The sequence below is a fragment of the Elgaria multicarinata genome, chromosome 1 (genome assembly GCF_023053635.1).
Source record: "Elgaria multicarinata webbii isolate HBS135686 ecotype San Diego chromosome 1, rElgMul1.1.pri, whole genome shotgun sequence".
In the NCBI taxonomy this organism is placed as follows: domain Eukaryota; kingdom Metazoa; phylum Chordata; class Lepidosauria; order Squamata; family Anguidae; genus Elgaria; species Elgaria multicarinata.
This window is the reverse complement of record NC_086171.1, coordinates 173,665,980-173,690,990: the sequence shown is the minus strand read 5'-3', so window position 1 is coordinate 173,690,990 and position 25,011 is coordinate 173,665,980. Positions and strand designations below refer to the sequence as shown.

At 41.9% G+C, this 25,011-nt stretch overlaps 1 protein-coding gene across 3 annotated transcripts in view; it reads right to left on the bottom strand.

The window, feature by feature from the left end:
- The window catches only part of CTTNBP2NL (CTTNBP2 N-terminal like), a 45,200-nt gene that overhangs the window by 5,918 nt on the left and 14,271 nt on the right, over positions 1 to 25,011 (bottom strand). For all 3 annotated transcript variants that reach the window (XM_063143221.1, XM_063143231.1, XM_063143241.1), the window contains exon 3: positions 9,547 to 9,777. In XM_063143221.1, the coding sequence (XP_062999291.1) occupies positions 9,547 to 9,777 (231 nt within the window). The remainder of the gene's footprint in view (positions 1 to 9,546; positions 9,778 to 25,011) is intronic.

Here is a 25,011-nt window from a genome sequence, read left to right as displayed (position 1 = left end):
GGAGTGGCTGTTATCCTCCATGCAGTCATCTTGAGGGTCGACAGATCTGCGTGTCGAACCTTGCCCTGGTGTCGAGACAGGAGCTTCGGTGTCGACGGGAGCCTGATGTAATTCCCCTTCGATAACCGAAGAGCGTGAGAGAACCACGTCTGTCGAGGCCACCACGGCGTGATCAGGATGCAGTTGGAGTTGTCCATCTGAATCTTGGCTAGCACCCTTGTCAATAGTGGGAAGGGAGGAAACATGTACAGGAGATTTCTTCTCCAAGTCCTGGTGAAGGCGTCTCCTAGAGAGTGCTTTCCTCTTCCTGCCCTGCTGCAATACTTGGCGCAAATTGTGTTGTCTTCGGTAGCGAAGACATCGACAGCAGGGTGGCCCCAGTATAGAAAAAGGCTTTCCCGCACCTCGGCGTCGAGTTCCCACTCGTGGTCGACAGGGAAGGACCTGCTGAGGGAGTCCGCAATAACGTTGTCCTTGCCGGCTACATGGATCGCCGTCAGGTAAGTCCTTCTCTTTATGCACCAGTTCCATATTCTGAGTGCAGACCGGTTCAGAGGGTGTGATCTTGTTCCACCCTGCCTGTTGATGTATGCCACCACGGTAGTATTGTCCGTCGCGATCAAGACATTCTTGCCCTCGATCAACTGTGCAAATGCTCTTATTGCATTTTCTACAGCCATGAGTTCGAGGTGATTGATGTGCTGTTCTCTCTGTGATCGAGGCCAACGACCTTGAGCAGTAAGGGAGTTGCAATGAGCTCCCCATCCTTCTAAGGATGCATCCGTCGTGATCGTTACCGAAGGCGCCTGTTGTTGGAATGGAACGCCTTCGAGAAGAGTCGACAACGAGAACCACCATTTCAGCGATGCCCTGACTTGCTTCGGTAACGAAAGGTAAGTTCGTCGAGCATTGAGCCTGAGATCGAAAGTCCTTAAAAACCAGGCCTGCAATACCCTCATTCTGAGTCTTGCAAACCTGATGACTGCCGTAGTGGCTGCCATCAGGCCTAATAGTCTCTGGACTGTCCAAGCCGATACTTTCCGGCGGCTTTCGATGTCGATGGCTAACTGCTGCAAAGTGTTCGCCCTGGTTGAAGGTAAGTATGCTCTTCCGTCTCGAGAGGATAGGGTTACTCCTATGAAGTCCAATCTCTGCTGTGGGGTCAAAATGGACTTTTTGTGGTTCACCCAAAGCCCCAACGAGTCCAATAGGTTGAGGGTGGTTAGTATGTCCGTTTGAAGCGTCTCGCTGTTGTCTGCTACGAGGAGCCAATCGTCCAGGTATGGATAAACGTAAATGCCTTTCTGCCTTAGATGGGCGCATACCACCGCCATGACTTTGGTGAAGACCCTCGGCGCCGTGGCCAACCCGAACGGAAGAACGGTGAATTGGTACTGGGATGTACCGATCGAAAACCGAAGGTAAGCTTGATGCGACTTCCTGATGGAGATATGGAAGTACGCATCCTTCAGATCCACCACTGCGAACCAAACGCCTTTTTGTAGAAGCTGTAGAATTGAAGCAACCGTTGTCATACGGAACTTCCTCGGGGTGATGAACTTGTTCAGTTGTCTTAAGTCCATGATCGGTCGAAGACCTCCATCTTTTTTCGGGACCGTGAAGTAACGAGAGAAAAATCCTTGATTGAGTTCCTTTGCGGGTACAGGAGAGATGGCTCCCTTCGATAGCAAGGTCTGTACCTCGAGCAGCAGAGGAGAGGATGGAGTCGTTACTTTCACGCCGGAAAAAGGAGGAAGGGCATCGAGCTCGATGGCATAGCCCGAGTTGATGATAGTGAGCACCCAGGAGTCTGTTGTAATTGACTCCCATAGATGGTAACGGGGTGCTAGGCGGTTCGCAAAAGGGGGTGGATCTGGGGCCGAAGAGTCAAACACGCTGCTTTTTAGAAAAGTCAGCCTCTTGTCTTGTTGATATCGGCCCTGGTATGGCCTCTTCCTTTGCAACTGCTGTTGCTGCTGCCGAAGTTGAGGCTGGTACTGAGGCCGGTATTGCTGGTGCTGTTGCATTGACGGTCTCATGCATCTCTTTGGCCTGTACTGCGGTGGAGGAGCAGTGAATCCCATCTTTTTAGCCGTTGTTCTGGCTTTGTAGATGGAATCCAGTGTTTCATCGGTGTTAGAGTGAAAAAGTCCCTCGCCATCGAATGGCATACTTTCTATCCTCCACTTGGTCTCATGGCTCAGATTAGCCGATCTGAGCCACGCGTGTCTCCTTAGAGATATTGCGCCCATCATGGACTTCGAATGGCAGTCCACTTGGTGTCGAGCCGTGGATAACTGCTGCCTGGCGATGGCTGAAGCCTCATTTTGAAATACCCTCGCCAGTTCCTTCTTGTCCTCCGGGAGGTGTTCGCATAATGAACCCATCTTTTCCCATAGGAAAAGCTGGTACCTCGCCATCGTCGCTTCGTATGATGACGCTCTAATGCCTAGGAAAGAAGAGGAATAAATCCTTCTGCCAGTCTGGTCTAATTTCCTCCCTTCCCTATCCACCGGTGCCGAATGTGCCTTTTGAGATTGTCCTTGGGCTGACTCAACCACTATGGAGTTAGGCTTTGGATGTTGAACCAAAAATTTTGCGCCTTCCTCCTGGACTCGATAAAGAGTCTCTAATCTTTTAGATGTAGCCTGAGTCACAGCAGGTGTCTTCCAAGACTCTTGAGCAGTTTGCTTCAATGCATGTGGAATGGGGATAGCCAGTCTTTGATTGGTAGTAGTTTGGAACACATCATAAATGGGATCCACAACCGATTCATCCGTTTGATGGATATCTAGTCCTAATGCCTGTGACATCCTAAGCATATGGTCAGAGAACCTGACCATATCGTCCGACGGAGAGGAAGGGTCGTTATCGTGAACCTCATCCTCCGGCGAGGGCATCGTTGGAGTTGCAGACACCCTCGATTCCGAGTCTGACGGGTAGTCTTGCTCAGGAGAAGACATCGTAACCACTTGTAACTGAAGTTGGTCTGTTGGTACCGTGGGAACTGCCTCGGTCGATGCCGAAGGTTGCATACGGTGTCGAGGAGTAGACACCCTCGATGCCTGATGGTCAGGCGATGCAGGTAATGGTAATCGGCACATCCTTGTCATAGGTGGCGGTTGCGCGTAGTAACCTTCCCGGGGACTCTCTCGATCCGGAAGGTAGTGCTGTGGACGGTATCGCTCCCATTCGTAGTCTTCGTATCCCAAGTGAGGATCGGAGTATCTGGAAGCTCCATCCCATTCACGGCGAGGTGTAAGTCTTGGGGACGGTTGTATTGGGATTAATCCCTGCAACGTCTGAGGCCTTGTAGGCTGTTGGAAAGAAGCCGCTGACGCAGAATCTCTTATTTCGCCCTCCGAAAGGCTGAGCGAGCGCGTCGGTACCGTGGCCATCGGCACCGACTGAGATCTCGATGCCGAGGGAGGCCTCGACATCGAAGCGATCGGAGCAATGGGAGGAGTAGAATGACTCCTAACCGCCTCAGGCGCTCGAGGAGACGCTAGGGTGGATCTCTCAGCGTCCCTCTTTTTCTTCTTCTTCTTCTTCTTCTCCAGCTCAGAAGAAGGCTTAGGAGTTCTGGCTTTCTTTGAAATCTTCTTTGCCATAGAACTCGTTAAAGACCGGCCAGGTGTGAGGGGTATCTGTGCCCTATGAACTCTGGCTTGCACCTCAGTGCTGCGGTCTGCTGGTTTGTCGGTAACGGACTTACGGATTGCCGTTTTTTCAGTAACGGACTTACCAACTGCCGTTTTTTCCATACTGGGAGCCTCAGTAGCCTTGAGAGCTTTTTCCCACAATATAGAGCGAAGTCTGTCGGCTCTATGCTTCCTAGTTTGTTTTGTGAACGACATACAGTGGTGGCAGGCTTCCACCACGTGTCCTTCTCCCAAACAAACGAGACAAAGGGAGTGCCCGTCCGTCGGAGGAAGTTTCGCTCCACACCGTACACACTTCCTAAACGGGGCTTTCGTTGCCATACGGGCCTCAGGTGACCGAAGTCGCTGAGAGAAAACTATCTACAATTAATTTTTTTTTTTTTTTTTTTTTTTATATAGATAAGAAAGAAGAATTAGGAAGAAAGTGAAGAATGAAGAGATTGAAGAAAGAAATGAGTAAGTTAACTAGAAACGCTAGAGGTTCGGTTAAGCTGGTCTATGCACGATGGCGGACGACGAAGAACTGAGGTAAGGGCGGGAACCCCATGGACATGCGCGGTAGCGTGGGGGAGGGGTTCCCGCCAAAAACGTTCCACTCAGCTATAGAAGGTTCCGGTCTGGTCTCTGCGCAGGCGCAAAGCCCATATGTGTGATGCATAGAGACCACGAAGAAGAACAGGCGAACATGTATTCATCCAATCTTTCTCAATTGCAAGGGAAACAGACATAAATTCATCCAATCTTTCCCAGACTACGGACCAATTTTGCTCATTTTTGTTTTAAATGCAAGCTTGAGCAGTGTAAATGTGCAGAATGTTTTGAATCTTCAAAAAGTTCAAAGCTCAAGCTTTAATAGCAATTATTTTACCTCAAATTCTCTATGTTATACATGGGATTCCTTTACTTATACCTAGCAAATATTTTCAAGAACTTAATGCTTTGTTTTGTAAATCCTTCTGGGGTTCTTCCTCACCTCAAATATCTTTGAAGTGGATGCAATTTCCAATTAAAGAAGTAGGTAGGTTTGGATCTCCAGACCTTGTTTTGTATCATTGGGCCTAGCTATTGGCTTGTACTAAGTTCTGGTCTTTTCCAGTTCACTCTGATGTGCCACCGTGGTCAGTTTTGGAATGCTTATGGTTAGAACCTCTCTCTAAATTGATCGCATTTGATTCTTGATATATTAGAATAAATAACCCCCTTTTACCGTTTTAGCTGCTAGAGAGGTATGACATACAGTATCACGTCAATTACAGATAGATCCATTCTCTCACACTAATTTGACTTTATGGGGAAATCCGCATTTAAGAATTGGAAAGAAAATGTTCTTGTGGAGGACATGGACGGATAAGATGACCTTTGCTTTGGATCAGTTAATAGGTCCAGATGACGAACTTTTGTCATTTTCTGATTTACATGCTAACTATAATTTACCTACTATGGATGAATGGCAATACTTGCAATTGCGACACTTACTGCTTTTACAATTTCAGAGCCTCCATTATTGTTAGAAACACTTATAGCAGCTGAACTGACACGTCAACCCACGACCCATACACACACACACACACACACACACACATATATAGTAGTAAATAAATATGATACCCATGGTTTATGACAGGATTGGAATAGAGAATTGGAATGTCCTATTTTGCCTAATCAATGGACTGCTGCCTTAGCATCTGTATCTGAAGCTTCTATGGATCTTAGGTTACATCTCATTCAGCAAAAAATCTTGTTTTGGGTTTATTGGACTCCACAACGCCTTTGCAATAAGGGCCTGTCTAACTTACACAATTGCTGGAGATGTAATGCACCAAATGTTCTTTAATTCACATGTTTTGGCAATGCCCAGAAGTTGCCCCCTTTGGGGAGGAGGTTATAATAAGGATACACTTTGTATTGAACCTATCTTTAATGTGGAAGGATGTGCATGTCCTCCTAAACTACCTACCAGTTTCTTGGAAGCTAACACATGGTCAATGCAAATGAATGTTCAGAGCCCTTATGACAGCTAAAAGACTTACATTATTATGTTAGAAGGATAAATGCTCACCTCCAATAATGCAATGGACGGAGGACTTAACAACGCTCTCAACATTTGAACGTGTATAATATAGGCATAACTTGCAACTGGATATATATGGATATTTGGTCTGCTTTTCTTGAAACCTATGCATAAATCTCTCTTATTTTTTTAATTAATTAATGGTATATCTGATGAAAAATGCGGATATTTTGTATATGTAATGTATTTTCTTTCTGTCTTAACGATTTTTTTGTTCTGCTTTGTTGATATTCATAATAAAAAAAGAAAATTTAAGCTGTAATAGCAATTAAATTCCTCCACGCCAAGCAGGCAGGGCAGCCCCTCTGCCAGCGGGATGATGGACAGACCCAGGGTGGCTTGAAGGCGGGCCTCGGGCACAGCCATGCGGTTAGGCTGTCACCACCAGCAAGAAGGGAGAAGGGGACGGAGGCAGCCAATTGGGGCACATGAGAGAGAGGGTGGGACTGCGCTGCATGCACATTTCAGAAGGGAGATTCACTATGCATGAGACATATTTGCATTATTCATGAGCTCCTCTGTGGTGAGAGAACTGAGGGGCAAAAAAGCGGGAAAGGAGAGGACTACTAGCAACCACGGCAACATGAGCTTTGAACTAGCATTACAGAGTCATCCTGTGCAGATTCATGACCAAAATTAAGTACCAGTACATCAAAATGTCTGGCAAACTCAGTTCGATATCTGTGTTTTGAACAGAGCTGTAATCAAGATAGCCTGGGGTAAATTTAACAGTTAGAAAGCATTCAAAATTTAAGGCAAAAGCAGGTGACAGCTGGAAATTGAGCTTCTTGCATACTATCTCATTTTATATAGTAAACTGACTTATGAATAGATTTGCTAGTTGGCAAATATTTCTAACACACATCTTTGAGAGTTTTTAAACAACAACTCTTTCTTCAAGTGAAAACAGTTTAGGCTCAAACTCCAAAGACACAACACATATCTACTGAAATCAACAGAGCTTACTTCTAAGGACATAATTAGGGTTAGTATAAAAAGATATTGCATTAAGAATTCCTCAACAGCAACTTAACAAAAAAGCAACTTAGGGCACAATCCTATGCATGTGTAGATAGAAAAAAGTCCTGAAACTCCCTGCATTCTTAGCCATCCATGCATAGGATTGTTCCTTAGTTTTTCTGCGTTAATATAGGTAATTCAAGACTAATGTTCTTATTTAGACTAGTACTTTCAACAGACACCTACTTAAACTCCAAGGGCTTTTTGTTGAAGTGTGAATGACCCGGTTTGTACATAACAGCTGTCATTATGTCCAAACAGGGTGAATAAAATTGAAGTAGGAGCAAGGGCAAAATTCATCACTTATTATTTAGAAGAACATCAGATCCTTAGCACAAGAGAAGTGATTTAAATTACAAAAAGTTATTCGGATGGAAAGAGAGAAGGATACTGTAAATCTAGTATTAAGTAGTTTGTTTTTTAAGTTATCCAGGTTTAAAAACCTGTGCACCTCATTTTAACACATGCACTATAAAATGTAACCAAGTGTTTGATTCTGTACCAGACTTGCATTTTACCATCATCATCTGGAGCTTTGGAGTGAGATGTCATAAAAATGCTGATGACACTCAGCTCTATTGTTCTTTGTTAGCTGACTCCAAGGAAGCAGTCAACATCCCTGAATGTGGCTTGAGTCCAATAATAGGCTGGATGAGAGTGAACAAGCTAAAATCCAGAAAGGACAGAGGTGCTGTCTATAAGACAGTACTGAGATTTAACCTGTTCTGGACGGAGTTGCACTCCTCCTGATTTGTGGGCACGTAGTTTCAGAGTGCTCCTGGATTCTACTCTGTCCTTGCATCTTCAGGTGGCAGTGAGGGCGATGAGTGAATTTGCACAACTATATCTAATGTACCTGCTGTGACTATTCCGGAGTCAGTTTGGCCTGGCAGCAGTTACCCATGCTTTGGTTACATCACGGCTCTACTATGGCAATGTGTTCTAAGAAAGCCTACCCTCGAAGCTTCAAGTAGTACAAAATGTGGCAGCTACGCAGCTATGGTGCACAGTATCACTGTCGCATCATCCCAATACTGAAAGATCTACACTGGTCGTTACTTGTTTTCTGGGCCCAATTCAACATGATGGTTTTAATCTTTCAAATGCTAAACAGCTTAGGCCCTAGCTATCTGAGGGACCACCTATCTCAGTATGAACTTGCTTGGTTATTAAGATCAGTAAGAGATGCCCTTTTGAAGACACCCTTGCTTGCAGAGGCCTGCTTTTTGGGCATGCAGGAAAGGGATTTCTCCTTTGTTGCTTCTAAACTCTGGAACCAAGACTGGCCCCCACTCTGTGTTCAGGAAGTGGGCCAAGACATCTTTTTAACTGGGCTTTTTAAATTGTTATAGTGTTTAAGATTGTTTATAACATTTTAATGTTTTTATCTGATTATGGCAGGGAGGGGGAATGAGTGGCCCTTCAGATGTTGTTGGACTGCAACCCCCATCAGCCTCATCCAGCATAGCTAACAGTGAGGGATCATGGGAATTGCAATCTAACAACATCTAGAGGACCACACATTCCCCATCCCTGGACTATATATATATTTTTCTCAACATTTTGTAAACCACCATAGCTGACATCAGAAAGGTGGTATAAAATATAATCAAGGAGTGGTCTTCTAATAAAAGCTAAATAAACTGCCTAATTTTTTCACACCCTACCTGCACCCTTACAGGCATGATAACATGATACAAAAGGAAAAAGGAGTGTGAGGGGAACAGGAAAACAAGCAAAATAAGGCACTAATTTTTCAGTTACATAAATATTTAATGAACAGGTGGAATGGCTACTGAGGGAGACAGTTCTGAAGAGGAGGAGCCAAATGAGTGTTGGTCCCAGCCAAGCCAATGAGTGGGCCATGCTGTCTCACCTCCCTTCTACTTCTACCAGGTGCAATGGCTGCTAATAACACTGCCTTTCCAAATCAGAACCATACACTTATTTTCTAGTTTTTCAGCACAACAGGCTTTTCTATGTGAAGATTCATAGATCTGTGTTCTCCTTGAACAAAGATATATTAGGAACAGTTAACCAATTGTACCTCAATTTTCTAGAAATTATGTCCATAGTAAATAGGCAACATGAGTAAGCATCTGCTTTTCGTTGTGTACGATTACTCTGAAGTTTGCCAAACTGTATAACTGGTACCATTCAATTACTTTGTACAATCCTAGCTATGGGATTGCAGTAGCTACCATAGGAGTTATTAGTCTCAATTCAGCCTGCTTGGGAGAAGCTGGCTGAATTGAGTAATCTGCTTAGGTAAAGATTGAACAGAATCTTCCTAAATTATGAGCTTGGGAGATAAAGTGCACGGCAATTTAAATGAACAGCAGAGATTCCAGTTTGTAAAGGCCGAAAAGGAAGCACTTGCTTCCTTTTAGAATTAACAGCAGCTCTGTTTTTCTAGGACATATGTGATTATTAGAAAAACACATCCCTGCAAATGTGAGGCTGCCCATGATCAGACTGCAGCCAGAATTTGACGATGACTGTGAGAAGGTAGATGATAACATTATCCATTTTAAGTTGTATCATCTCTACATTCTAACAACATTTGTTTCAGAAACACAAAACATCTGTGCTTTATAAAAAGTTAGGAATGCAACATCATTTTAATTAGCTAAAGTAATATTTTTTGGACTGAGATTTCTATAAGCATGAAAACAGTACCTCAAGTCAGAAACCCCCCGATTTCATTCAAAATGAAATTCTGCTCTGCAATACCATATTCTAAGCAGGAACATCTTATTGCTTTGATCAAAGTCTAAAGGACTTGAAACCCACCTTTCTGTGCCTGCTCTCTGCAGCAGCTAATTGGGACAACATTTTCTCTTGCATATTCTTGCAATGTTTCATCACTACCTTCAGGATGGACAAGGGATTGGCACAAACAGGCTGCTTATCACCATAATTTTCTTCCTTCAATGCTTCAAAATCCCTCTGAAGAGCCATCAATGGATCACTAATGTTGTATTTTCCATAGCGTTCTTCAATGAAAGTATCTCTGTGCTGAGCCTGAAACATATGATAACGTATTTCATAAAGTTGGCTACCAAAGAAAAGGAAAAAGAAAATTCAAGACAAAACCCTGTCATCTGATGGATACAGGAGCCATTAAAGACTGGATAAACAGATTAACAAAAAAACCAGTACAACTGCGGCCTAGACATTTTCTAGAAATGCTGCCAAACAATATGGGGGGTGGGGGGAGAGAATCTAACAACAAGGTATTTAGCGTGTTTTAAGAAAAGGTTAATCCTTCTGTGATGATTGACTGAGCAGGACTGAAGGAAGAGAGCTAAGGAAAGGAAGTGACCGAACAGCAAAGAATTATAAAAGAAGGAGGGTCCTAGAAAGGGTGGTGGTGGTGGTGGTGGCTGTAATTGGTGTGTGTTTGTGTGTGTGTAGGAAGCAGGAAGACAGCAAACAAAGGGAAGAGGTCTGGGGGGAAAGAGAGGTAGAACAAAGACACCTGGGAATAGGGAAGAGAAGCTGAGCAGCACTCACTTGCCTTCTCAACTATAGCCTCTCTTTACAGCCACGATTCCACACCCATTTTCACTATCTACCACTGCCTATAAATTTAATCTAACTTGTTGAACAAGGTGGCACACCTCGCTATATGAAACTGCCATCCACCAGGTATAACCTGAAACTAGTTTAATGAAGAGGTAAGGGGATTACTGCTGGGATTTACTGCTTGCAGTGTAAACTTTAGGGTTGCAAGTATAGTTCTAACAGACTACAATGCATAGGGACACATTCCAGTCGAACACAATACACTATGTGGTACTGAAATTAATACCTTACGACAAACCGCAGAGCAGACCATAAACTGACAAGCATCCTTTCCCCTCACCATGATCTCCACCATCATTAACTGCAGCTATCAATTTACATCCTCACTTTTCCAAACAGGAAACCATTTGCAGGAAAAGGAAGTCCAGCTTCAAAATGCAGAGGTCTGTGGTATTTTAATTATGGCCAAAGAAGAAACTCCAAGATCAACACACAAGGAACCCTTTCAACTAAGGAACCAGAGTGCACACACACCCCTGTCACCCCTTGTGTTTGTTTATGATGACTGATGAATAGATCAAGATTAGACAGTTGCAGATTTTACAGCTGCTTCCTCCACCATTGTTGCCAAACTGGTCTACTGATAATGAATATATTTATAGAGAGACCTGTACAAAAGTAAAGTATATTAAAGCAGATGGGATTCTTTTTCATAATTTTCCCCAGGATTTGCTTTAGATCTGTTATGCAAATTTGGGCAAGTAACTCCCTCATGACAACATTTGAAATGTTTCCTCAATGTGCATTCCAGGAGTGAATCAATTAACCAGTGGAAGATTACAACAACTTATGCTTCTGAGACAGGTTATCTGTCAAGCCCACTTTTGCCTCAGAGTATAGGCCTACATTTTGTCTTTATCCTTTCTCTATTTTGGGAGGAAATAAACCATTTGACTTTCAAGGACCTAGCAATTGACAAACAAGCTGTAGTGTGCCTTAGGAAGAAGAGATCCCTTCTAGACTCATTCTCTTTCAAAGTCACATGCAAGACTGGCCGGGAGAGGGAGCTGGCAAGGCAGGGCAGGCAGTTGGGTCTAGGCACTCTGAGCATAGCGCAGGCAGTGAGAGGCGACAAGGGGAGAAGAGCAAACAGCTCTGTGTGGTTGTGCACAGACGTGTCTGCTCACTGCCACAGTTCTCTATATATTTCACATTCCATCTCAATTGTGACTAAAACACTGCAGCATGATGAGACTGGTAACTGGCTCTGAGAAAGGTCCTGGAAACAACTAATTCAATGAGCTTCCAAGATATGATCCTCAGTTACATTTAGTAGAAATTCAACCTAGATGGTATATTTAAATATTAAAGTTAGTAATTCACCTGTAAAAAAAAGCATAAAATACGTATTGATCCTATACTATCATATCATACAAATATTTAGATCATTAACTTTTGTGCTAATTATAAAATGTGCTGCCTTTTAAAACTAAATGCCTCCTACAAACCTTTCAAACTACTGTTCTAGATCACTCAGAAAGCCCTGTTCCATACCAAAAATGCAATGGAGCTAGCAGTAGCCCTGAGCTATTATGTCCTGTGCGGCTAAGAGAACTGCATTTGTGCCTGTTTGCTCCTGAACCCTGCCTTTTCAGAGAGGTGTGCAATTGCAGCACAGGGTCAGTAGGAAAATGTAGGCTACATGACTTAATTGGGAGGGAAGGGGGCTGAAATGTCTGAAGAGCATAAAAGATGCCTGCTCCTAAATGAGGGGGCATGAGCAAAAGGCAACCTTAACTCCAGCTGTGCTTGGGATCATGGGGTGCTCACTCCTGCTATTGCTATCCAATGACATTACAATGCAATAACAAAGACTAATGGCCTCTTACAAAAAGATTTCTTGACTTCAATGTACAGTTGATAGGTCAACATGTGCTCCTCTTCCAAATACAAGACAAAGATCAGATGATAGACTGCAAATGAAGAGACAAACTCAATACTACACCAATGGCACTGTCCAAGCTTAGAGATGCTTCAAATATTCTGTTTATTGCGTATTGTCAGGATCAGGACCAGTCTCCTTGGTGTGTATTCTGAATCAGACTCAGAGCCTTAAGAAGACGTAGACAAGCCAAGACAGGAAGTGTGTGTGTGTGTGTGAGAGAGAGAGAGAGAGAGACAGAGACAGACACTCTCTAAAGTAAGGATTCCGTAAAAGCCCTGTCCATTTAGTTGATAGGCAAGTGTCTTGCTTTGTTAGGCAATTAAGTTTAGAGAATAGCTCCAAGCATTCACACTCCCTTCAAGTGTGAAGACTATCTATTTACAGAATAAAGCTTTGTGGATTGCATGGCAGACCTCTTTATTATCTCACATCTCAGCAGGAGGGCTCAGAATCACATCAGGTATATGTTACACACAGTTCCATTTCTAGCATTTCAGTTATACGGGAGTATACATACAATATGCATTAGCAAAATACCTGGTAAAAATAATGGTGAAACAGCCCTCAATCTTGAGGCTAATGGAAATTCTTTACTCTCTTGACAGTTTTGGGAAATCTATTCCAGAATTTCTTTCCTTGTTTAATACCCATAAAAGCTCTCTCCACACACACACAAAACAAGTGCCAATTTACCAACTGAATCACATGTTCTGAACCACAGACAACACCACTTTCCCACTCCGGGAAGAGAACACTGATTTTCATTCAGAATTACTCAGAACAGAACAACAAGGCGTTTCATGAATGGCTTCTATAACTGGAGAGGAAAAATACCCCAGGATTTATTTATTTTTTTAAAAAAAGAGTGGAATGGTGCTTGCCTAATCTGTCCTAACAAATACTAAATAAAAAGAACGGTGCATTTTCACGTAACTATTGTTCAGTTAATTTAATGCCAGTCTGGATATTTAGACTGCTGATCTACTGCATATTCATTTTTGTGAGGACTGAAGTATGCAGGGACATTAATCCCATATAGAATCCCACAGATTAATTTGCACAAAAGCAGCAAAATAATTCTCTCATGTTACTATTTGTCTCTTCAAAATCTTTTCTTAACTAGCTTGACAGCAATATACATCCAATAGGACTTGCTTCCTCTCAATGGAGCTTACAATGTCGTTTCAAATAAACTCGATCAGATTTTGACTACTGTAAATCTAATGAGCAGGACAAAGCTATTTGTTGAGAAAGAATGGTCATCAAAGCAACCTCAAGATGAGCTTCTGGAATCTGTGGGGAAAAAATAATCAGAATCCACTCTGAACTCCGGTCAAATCTGCAATCACCTACACAAGACAGATAATTGAAGCAACCAGACAGAAATGTATGTACTTACTTACAACACAGTCATATACCGTTCCACATCTAAACAGATTCTGGAGTGGTGAACAATTAAAGATAGAATGAATAGAACACAATATTAAACTTTTTTTTTAGAAAATAGAAACTGTGGCTAGTCAATTGGGGAAGGCTCATTGAAATAAAAATGTCCTCCGAAACAAAACAATGTGCCTACCTATCATTGGAGCTCTACAGAGAATGCTACCACACTGAAGGCTCTACTTCATGTGGATTCCAACCAGGCTGTAGGTCTATGCAGAACTCCAAGGAGTGTCTTATCTAATATCTCAGTGACAGGGCAGGTTGATAATTATTTTATTACTATTTATAACCGTATTTCTTCGATTGTAAGACGCTATCGATTGTAAGACGCACACTAATTTCAGTACCACCAACAGAAAAAAAAATTGATTCTAAGAAATAATAAACACACCCGCGATTCTAAGATGCACCCCGTTTTTAGAGATGTTTATATATGGGGAAAGAAGTGTGTCTTAGAATCGAAGAAATATGGTACATTTATATACTGGCCCATAGCTGCAGCTCTCTGGGCAGTTTACAAGATTAAAATGTTGGACATTAGAAATTATATACAAAATTTAAAACCATAAAAGTGTAAAAACAGACAAGACAACATACAAGGACAATATAAATTTAAAACAACAGTGAACTCTCAGCCAGGCCTAAGTATAAATCTGGGGCCAATTAAAAAAACTCAAGCAAATGCTGTTAAATGCCTGGGAGAAAAGAAAAATCTTGACCTGGTGCTGGAAAGATAACAATGTTGGCACCAGATGGGCCTCATTGGGGAGATCATTCCATAATTGGGGGGCCACCATTGAGAAGGCCTTTCTCTAGCTGCCATTCTCCGAGCTTCCCTCAGAGTAGGCAACCTTAGATGTTGAGCATAGTGTATGGGTAGGTTCATGTTGGGAGAGACGTTCCATCAGGTATTGTGGTCCCAAGCCGTGTAAGGCTTTATAGGTTAAAAGCAGCACTTTGAATCGGGCTCAGAAATGTACAGGAAACATAAGGTACTCTCTCAAGTATCCTGCTCCCATGTTCTTTAGGGTTTTATACACTAGTAGCAAGATTTTAAACTCAGTTTGGTAGTGAATAGGCAACCAATGTAGTTCCCTCTGAAAATAAGTTACATGGCGAAAAGGGGCAGCTCTTGTCAACAGCTGAGCTGCTGCATCCTACATTAGCTCCAGCTTCCAAACAGCCTTACGGCCAGCCCCACACAGAGAGTATTGCAACAGTCTAGTTTTGAAGTTACTATCTCCTATACCGCTATGGCAAGTTATTGTTGGGCCTTGCACAAGCATTGCTATGGGCCCTACAACTTTGAAGACAGAGTCTGATTCAGAAGTCGGCCAGAACGGTTTATAACCCAGTTAAATTGTGGGAAGCCTAAGAGATTAGTTCTGTCTAGTTTTGCATCTGATGGCAGGATGAGAGATGGGGTGGTGGTGGTTTGGGCCTACACTCAGGCTATGGAATGCAAGTATTGTAAAAGCCTGGCTCTGCTTGGCCTCCCATTGGATTAGGCCAAAGGACAGCAAGACTCCCTTTCATCCACAGGCTGATTCAGTCCTGTAACCAGGCTGAAAACCATAGTAGAATGGGTCTAGAGAATCAATATCCTCCAAGACTGCCTGCAATTGCTATGCCACAACCTTCTCAACTACCTTCCATAAGAAGTGGGTAATCACAACTGGGCATTAGCTGTCAAATAACATTGTTCCAGAGTGTATTTCTACAGGAGTGGGCACACTACTGTTTCCTTAAAGACAGAAGGATATACATCTCTCTAAAGCAGATCTCATCTATGCCAAAATACATTCTAGATCAGTGATGGGGAACATGGGGTTCTCCAGATGTTGTTGGACTCTCATTCCCATGAGCCCCAGTCCGCATGACCAATTGTTAATACAAACTCAAAAGCTACAGGGCCTTCACCCCTGCTCTATATGGTAAAGACACTTCTAGTCCTAACTGCCAAAAACTGATAGTGGTCACATTCTCACAGAACAACAAGCCAGGATTCCATAGAATCCTGGCTTACTGTGTAAATTATGTGCTGATGCAGGCAGCCTATATGCCCATGTTTTGCTTTTCTCTGCTAGCGTGACTACTGAACCAGAAAGAGTATTTTTTAAACATGTTGTTTGAACTAGAGATCCTGACTTGTTGCTCCCCTTACAAGCCAGGACTTGTAACTCAAAACAAACTTTGGTTTATAAATCCTGGCTTGTAACAAGAGCAAAAAGTCAGGATCCTTGGTTTGAATGACACACTAAAAAACAGAAAACCTAATTTGTTTTGTGGTTGTGCTAGAGGGGAGCAGCAAATAGGCTGAATGCACCAGTTTCTTTGTGAAAAGCTAGGATTCTCCAGAACCCTGAATTATAGTTCCCTGTGAAAACGGTCATGACTGCTATTCTGGGATTTGTTGACAAGGGAAATGCACTGCATAATTTAGTGAAGGCCTGATTAGACAAGCATTTATATGCATCCTTATGAATTCTTGGGGCAGGTCTGATGTGTAGTGACTAAACTGCTGGTTTGGGATGTGGAAAACCCAGGACTAAATGCTCATTAGACATAAAATCCCAACACCAATAAAACTGGAGTAGGGTGGTCTTTGGCAAGTTATTATCTCTTAGCCTCTACTTCACAATATTGCTGAAAGTCTAAGAATAGCATGTCAAGGTCATTAGAGCAAGAACAATACAAAGCATAATGTCTGAAGGCAAAACTATATGTGATGTGGGAGATCCATTACTGGTTCTTCTGATGATTTTCTTGGTGGAGGGATGGGGCATTTAGATCAGGGCTGCTGCATGGGGCGTGCCAATTCACCCATGCCAATTCTCCAGTGCAAATATCTCTCCCTCCCGCATTAGAATTGAAGAGTGGAAAACATACAGGCACAACATAATGATTTCAGCCCCAAAGCCAACAATCCCATGAACCTGACAGTAAATTAAAATTGTATGAGAGGTTTGAGCTATCTCACAGCACAGTCCTGTACATGTCTAAGAAGAAAGTTCCATTGAGTTCAAGGGACCTATGTCCGAGGGTTGCAGCCTTAATTTAGTATCATCAGTGGACCATTAACTCCATCCCATATTTTGTGATAACAGGAGTTCACAACTAACTAGCCATCCATACTTTGTCGTCGCCACTGACCTTCTTCACTCCAAAGTCCTCTGGTCTCCACTATACCCCTCTCATTGTGGGTTTCTCATGGTGTATTATGCAAGGATCCACACCCCTTGTGAATGGATTTGTGAAAATATGATCAATTAAACATACACAGGCTTTTGTGCAATAGTAGTTTAGAATGCAGGGCAGGGAAATAAGACAGCAAGACACGTTAGGAAACTGTCATGTTTTTTCTGCTGCTTATAATAGCTACCATAAATAACCAAAGGAAATAGGAACAAGAATGGGTAAGCAACACACTGAAATATATACACAGGGCTCAAAAAACCAGTACATCGAGGCAACTGCAGAACAAGGCAGCTATATTAAAATCGAGGGCAACTGAGGGCAACAGGGAATGTATTATTACTTTACTTGCTTTCAAAAAAGCTTTTAAAATCTTTGTGCTGTTTCTACTCCAAATAGCAAAACATAAAGCATTATTCTCAAATTTTGAGGATAAATATCTGGAATTGAAGTAATTGTGGCTTGAGAATGTAACTGTCTTTTATCCTTTCCAACCAGAAGTTCACAAAGATCTCCTGCTGAGAAAATTTCCCAAATGGTTTCTACTAGGCCACTTTTGAAAAGGAAATAACCTTAAAACAATTTTCTTAAGAGAACAGGGTATTTCACAGAAGTATTGCAATCTGCAATCCCAGAAGAGGATGCATATTAAAAAAAATGTGTATTGGTTTCAGAGTCTTTTTGTCATTTTGGCCACAGAAAATAAAAGAAAAAAAGAATGGAGGCAAAGATGAAATTTTCTTCGACCACATGAGCAAATAGAGCTCTTTTAAGCAAAAAGTATCAATGCATTGCAATGTTTATTGTGTTCACAAAGGGCTTTGGAATTCATAGGGAGGTAACCTATGTGGTTAAAAATTGTAGCAATCTTGTCTCTTGCAAGATTAGCAATATAGTTGTATTAACTACTTGCTGTGCTTGCATGTGCACTACACATCTGTGGATCTTTATGAACACAAACACATGTTTAAGCCATACCAAATTAAGTACAGTAGCCCTTTCAGCATCAATAAAGACTTTAATTTTAAACAGTAGCTCTATAAAGCACTAGCTGCTGATCCTGTTAAACAACATACAGCTGTCAAAACTACAGGAAAAGCAAGCTAACCATTTGTATTATAGAAGGAAATAACATCCCCTCTACAATCTGTAACATATTGTTCCAAGAGCTATTTCACTTTGCTTAAAAATAAATAAAAAAATAAATAAATAAAGTGGTAGCTGGGACAGAGCACAGAATGAGTCACTATTTAACAGAAATGTTTCAGAGGTAGCAATAGTTTGAGATTCTAAAGAAACAAAGACTTTTCAGCTTGTTAGCAGTGTGGAATGCGGCTAAGAATATATATTTTTCTGAAGCAACCCAAGAGCAGAAAATATGTTTTCATTTAAGCCTTTGAAGCTATCCTAAAACACAAACCCACAAAAATAGACACATCTCTGGCACCAGTGAGAAGTAGAAATTATGATCACTTATCAGATGGGAGGAAAGGAAAGGAGTCTGTGTATTCAATTCTAATTTTTTAATTTAGAAATGGAAGAACTCTGAGCATAAAAAGCTATTTGATTCATGGGTTGCCACCAGTTTAAAAGAAGCAGGAAATCCTACAAGACTGGGAGATTTTCACCTTCCTGTGATTCTGAAATACTACAGTTTGCTGGAGTGATTTATACCAAATCTTTAGAGACTGATGAGACTAGGAAAACAGGAAACAGACCCAATCCTAAAATGTGAACTTATTTAAAATCAACGATTAACCTTAAATAACAAATACCAATCCTGATTATGCACATTTTCATTTAATAGTCTAGTAGTCTAGTACGATGCAACACTAAACAATCTGAATTACAAGAACGTGCCTCAGCCTTCTGCGTGCCCTCCTCTCATATGAGATCACTTTAGAGCAGTGGTTCTCAACCTTCCCATTGCCACGACTCTTTAATACAGTTCCTCATGTTGTGGTGACCCCCAACCATAAAATTATTTTCGTTCTTCTCTACACGATCCATTGTCATGGGATGGTTTGCTAATGAAAATAATACATAACAATAGCTTTAATAATACAAAAGATGATACATGACATAGTTCAGTCAATACAGTTTCCTAAGACCATCGGAAATATGTGTTTTCCGATGGTCTTAGGTGACCCCTGTGAAAGGGTCATTCGACCCCCAAAGGGGTCCCGACCCACAGGTTGAGAACCACTGCTTTAGAGGAAGCACAGTTCTGCTGTCCCGACCCTAAATATTATTAATCTTTACAATGATTAGTTGAAATAAACCAGCTTCATAAACTATGATTTGAATCTGGGTCATTTCTACTAGCCATAGTTAAGATTAAGCAGTTTGCTTGGATTCAGTCAACACGGCAAGCTGTGGTTAATCTAAAATGGAAGTGAAAGCTTCCAATCTCCATCTCCCAGTTGAGCTAGAAGAGAAAGGAGGTTCACTGTAGCTTGTTCTTGTAATGTTACACTATGGTTTACATTACATCCTTTAGTAGCCCTCTCATCATATAGTAATGGCCACCTGGATTGACAGGTTGATTCAGTTGTGATTTTAAGAATAAGTAGTTCATTCCTTACTATTTGTCCCGAGCTGGAATGACAAGAAATGTTCCTCTACTGTTTTGATTTTCGATCTTCCCATTCTAAGGATTCAGGACAGTTACACAGTTAACAACTCATCAAAACTGACAAAATAAAGAGCTACTTAAAATAGGTATAATGCATGACAGTTATCTGCATCTTTTCCCAGAAATAAGATTGTTTACTTGGGAATGCTCACTTGGAACATTTGAGAATGCACGAATTAAGATTATCCCTGATCAAATAAGAAAACAAACGAACAGCTGGAGTCTTCCAGCCATGTTTGCTTTGTCAAACAATTGGGCAGAAGGCATTATTTTCTATGATGATTAAATTCAAAGTCATCCCCCATGTGAGTACATGGAATATATGAAAACCTACTTTTTATCATTAATTGTATATTAATTTGATAGCTTACTTTAAAAAGGCTCCTTTTAACTTGTTTTTCTCTCTCCCCAGAACATTTCTGCTCTATCTCTTCACGTTGCTTTAGAAATTCTGAGTCTGGCATTTTCCTGAATCAGTTACCATTGCTTAAATTATCAGCAAATTGGATCACTGGCTATCAAAATTCACTGTAAGCAAACTGCAAAACCCATTACCAGCAACAGAGCAAGGGTATGAATATGAACTTGTTTGACAATGCACAGAAGTGTGTGATCATAAATCTCCACTTGCTGACAAGGTTCTGGCATGGATGGTCTGGATACATTTCAATCAAGGTTCCAACCAAGTTTTGGGACTGAGACTGCCTCGGTCACTCTGTATGATGACCCTTTTTGGGAGATAGGGGAAATGTGTCCCTGTTGATACTCTTTAATCTCTCAGGATCTTCTCTCCATGCCCCCTTTGACAGGCTACAAGAGAATGGCCCTTTTCTGTGGTAGCCCCCGTCTCTTATGGAATACCCTTCCCAGGGAAACTCACCTGGCACCAACTTTGTCGTCTTCTATGCACAAGGCGAATGTTTCTCTTTTCCTACACATTTGTATAGTTTAATACCCTGTCTTTGGTGGCTATTTTTGTTGTTCACTTCTGGGCTGGATAATGGATATTGTTGTTTCTCCATTAGGTGAGCTTTTGGAGGGATACTTTGATAAATTTATATGATTTTAATTCATATATTATATTCAATGTTTTTGTTTTTATAAATTGCTTTGGGGCTCCTTTTGGTTGTGAGAAGCAATACATAAATGTAATAAACTATTAACTAAGCTCCCTTTCTTCTCTCTCTGCATGCTTATTTTTCTCAAAGTAGTTGAGAGTCAAGGAGAAACTTTGTTCCAGCACACTCCATTCCATATTCTATTTTTGAATTGCATTATACATCTTTTTTGAGTGTCCTGGATCCCTAATAATGGCCTAATCAGCTGTCTGTATCCTCCTCATCACCTACATCAATCGAGCCTTAAGGTGACTGACAAAGTGTTGTGGTCTTGTGTCTACTACACATTTACAAGTATATGTGACCAAACAGGAAGTGATGTATCAGGGTTTTCCTTCCTCTGAAACAAGGTAAATATACCCATTTTGATTTCATTGCTTCCTCTTTTTCCTGAAACCTCTAAATCTATTCTTTCCAATGTACCCATGTAGGCCAGCCTTTACCTCAGAAACACATAGTTCCCCTTGTTGAGCTTAGCCTTCCTTGCTATGCCTTACCTCCTCCCTAGGATATCCCAGACTCTTTATTTAGCTAACAGTAACTCTCCACCTCCACCTCTTCTCTCCCTAATCATTATTATTAGGAACAGCCTGCCACTCCAGTGCTAGAGGGATTAGTACACTAACCCAGAAATCTTCTCTTCTAAAATGTTGCGGTTAAAATCTATTGTTTTTCTTGATCTTTTATCAGTGAGTTAATTTTCCCATTTTATTGAAGGACAGTGTAAAATCTACTGTGTGCACATCACACATTTACAAAACATCCCTATACTTCTGAGTTTCTTATGCACACATAAGTTTACATGCAACTGAAGACATTCAGCAACAATGGGATAAAAGGTCCTCTTATGGATCAGCAATTCGTTAAAGAACTGGAAGCAGAAAGTAGGAATAGACAAGTGTTCAACATGGAGGGGTGTGAGCTCTCCCAAAGACTTATACTGGGAATGGTGATTTTTATTATATTATAATTTATTTATATAGCAGCATCAATGCACATGGTGCTTTTAACTTTAAACTTTTCATAAATTATCTGAAGTTAAGGGTGAGTCGTGAGGTGGCCAAGTATGTGGATGACATCAAATTATTCAGGGTGGTAAAAACAAAAAGTAATTGTGAAGAAGTGCAAGAGAATTTCTCCAAACTGAGTGAACAGGCAACAAAATGGTATATGGGCAGACATATGGCTACTGGAGCAGTGAAAGAAAGGGCAAGATCACAGATAGGGGAAGATGCCAGGAGTATAGGGCTTTTTCTAATTTGGAATTAAATAGATGTTCAGTGCATGAAGCAAGCTACATCCTGCAAGAAAGACACCCCCCCCCCCAACCCAGGCCGATTATTTGCATACTGCCTTGGGAGGAACTTTTCCCACCAGCTTTTCTTACGTTTCTGGGATGCTCATTCTACAAAGGGCTAAAGAAAATATTTCCTCCTGACCTGCAACACATCCCCTAGATCTGTTGAAAAATGAAAATGGTTTAGTTGTAATTAGAGTTTTTGTAGCAAAAATGTAGAGCTCTACCATCCCCTGTGTTTATTTTCCTATGTTGACATCACATAAGCAAACTATTTAAACTGCTGGCTTCACTGTACTATTAGATCCCACAATTCTCAAGCAGCTTTCATTTGTACAGAAGTGCCTCTTTGAAAACACTGAAAAATTGCATCTTTAAATAGCTTACCATGCAATCTTGAACTTCCTTATTCCTAGTCCCCCCTGTCCCCCCCCCCAGAGACAGATGTTTGGAAATAAATAGAAGCTGAGGTCATAACAAGGGGGTAGATAGAAAATGAATAAGGCTGCATTAATCTTATCCGCCAGAAACATGATAAAAGACTGAACCTCTTATCTCTAGCCCACAGGAGCTCCAGATCCAAATGATATTCTATATAATAATGCTAAAGAAAAGCAGTTACCACTATATTAAAAGAAAACACAGACACACAAGGTTAATTTGATAAATCATACACCAATCTCAGTCAACTGAACAAAACCTGATATAGCAGCTTTATACACAAGAATTAGCAAGACACTTTGTCTTGACTCTGCCACCTCTCTAGAAGGAAAACTGGCACTGCATTCAGACTAACATGAATCTACACCTAGGTGTAGAAAAAACGTTTCCACTCTTTCGAGAGCACTGCCCTGGGTGAGGACTTCCATGCCACCCTGGCCACACTCCCCTCCCCATGCTGCCACTTTCTTACACCACTCCATCACGACTTCTCTGCTCTCTCAAACTTACAAGGTGGCGGAAATGGCTCCATGCCACCCACCAAAATATTTTTTTAAAAAGCATTTACAGATGGAATTGGTTGGCTGGCTAACACTGGTCAGCAAGGTGGAGACTGAAGCACAAGGCACGCCCAGTATTTTCATTTCCCCTCTGGTCACATCTGGGAAATGGAGATGACAGACACAGCTAGAGTCTCGGGGAATGCTTTAAGCAGAACATCCAAGCACAGCAGCAAATAATAATAATAAAAAATACAAGGGGGGAAAAAGGTATGACAACTGGCATCTGCCCTGATGTGTCCATGCTGAGTGCTGCTGCTGGGCCCGTTTCCTGCTCTGCCGCTGGAACCCATTATCTGCTGCCATCTCTGACAGTTGTTTTTTTTTTGTTGTGTGGGGGGGGAGGCTTTAGAGCTTTGCAGTTTGGTGCCAAAGACTGGTCCTAATGGTGCCACTGCACACTTCACAGGAAAGTTGTGTCATGTTTCCCGTTCCCTTTGGCATTCACACGTACTGGCAAGCTGACATGGGACACCCAATCAGTGAGACTTCTTTTATTTGGGGAACTCTCACAGTAAAAAGCTTAATGGTTACACACTTCAGAAATACTTAAAGCTGATTGATGGTCAGAAAGCTTTAGGCACCAAGGTAACGTACAGTCAAAATGCTACTCACTACAATAACAACCTGCTTTCCCAATTGCCATCTCAAAGGTCCCAAAAACAGGTTCCAAACCTGACCAAGGGAGGGGAAAGATTCCTGATACAATCCTTCAGGCAATCACAATGGGACATTCTTAAAAGGCTTAACCAACCATGCCTAGGGAGCTGGTCCAAACATGGATCATTCGTTGGTAACTCAAGGAACATGGCCACACCCTAAACAAGATCACAGGGAGGGTAAAAATCTCAGGCACAAGAACCTGTACAACTACTTTAGCACCAAGAACTCAGTGCCACCTGAGTCTGCAGAGAAAAAGCCCAACTATAAAAATCAACCCCAGTCACACTGAGAGGTTGATAACACACACAATCCACAGCAAATGTGAGTTCAAGTATATGAAAAGCCTCAAAGTACTTTTCATGGTACAGCCCTTAGAAATGCAAAGCCCAAAAAAAGACAGTTCATGTGCAAAGTGCTTTCAAAATCCCAAACGATGATGGATCCAAACAGGGAGGGATTTCAGGCCATGAGTTGAAAGATGATCCTAGCAAAGGCTCCTCACCTTTGCTCCAGTTTATAAAGGCCTGGCTCAAACCACCCAACAGACAGGGCTCTGGCACGTAAGCCATGCCCGCATCCGAACATGGCAACACTGCTCAGCCCACCAAGATGACTTTACGATCTGAGCGACTCCTTCAACAAGCCCCCCGCCCCCCTACTTTTCTAAACACTCTGTCAGTTTCCCAGATAAGTCTAACAGCTTCAAGGCCGAGACAGGGAGTGAGTGAGAACTCTGATAGAGATAAATGCTGACATTCCAACCTAGTTCTAATTAAATCTACCTACAATTTGCAAGGCCTTGCTGAACCCTATACCTGACAGTTTGTATTGCTTACAAACTGAATATTGATGGCTTGAGTCATGCATGTAGGCAAATTATGAATTGGGAAGATTTTGTTCTTCTTTCTATCCCCTCTCCAGGGGGTGGGGTGGGGCAGGGATAGGAATGTGAGGCAAGTGCCCCCTGTTCTCCTTCCCATAAAACAATAACAACAGGTTTCTCCCAAGTTTTCGGGAAAGATCTTTTTCACAGCTTGGCTGTCAAAACAAAACCTGAGAAACATCTTTGGGGTTAAATGGAGGCAAACCTGTTTTTTAATGAGAAGGGGTAGGGAATGGATGGCCCAAGTGGCTGGCACGCTTGGGGTGTTGCTCCACCCTGGCATAACTAGGAAACCTGCAGGTAAGTGGGTGATTTTAATCACTTTTCCACTACCTTGTGGGGTGGGAGAAAGAAAGTTAAAATCTCCCACTTACCTGCAGGTTTTAGTTGTGCTATGGGAAGAGGGTTCCGGGGTTCCGGCACTTGGGGCCATATCCCCCCACTGTCCCATTAAAGAAAAAAGTGTTCTTCCAAGTTCGGGGGAAAGATCTTTCTCACAGGTTTGCTTTGACAGTCAAGCCATGAGAATGATCTTTCACACAACCAG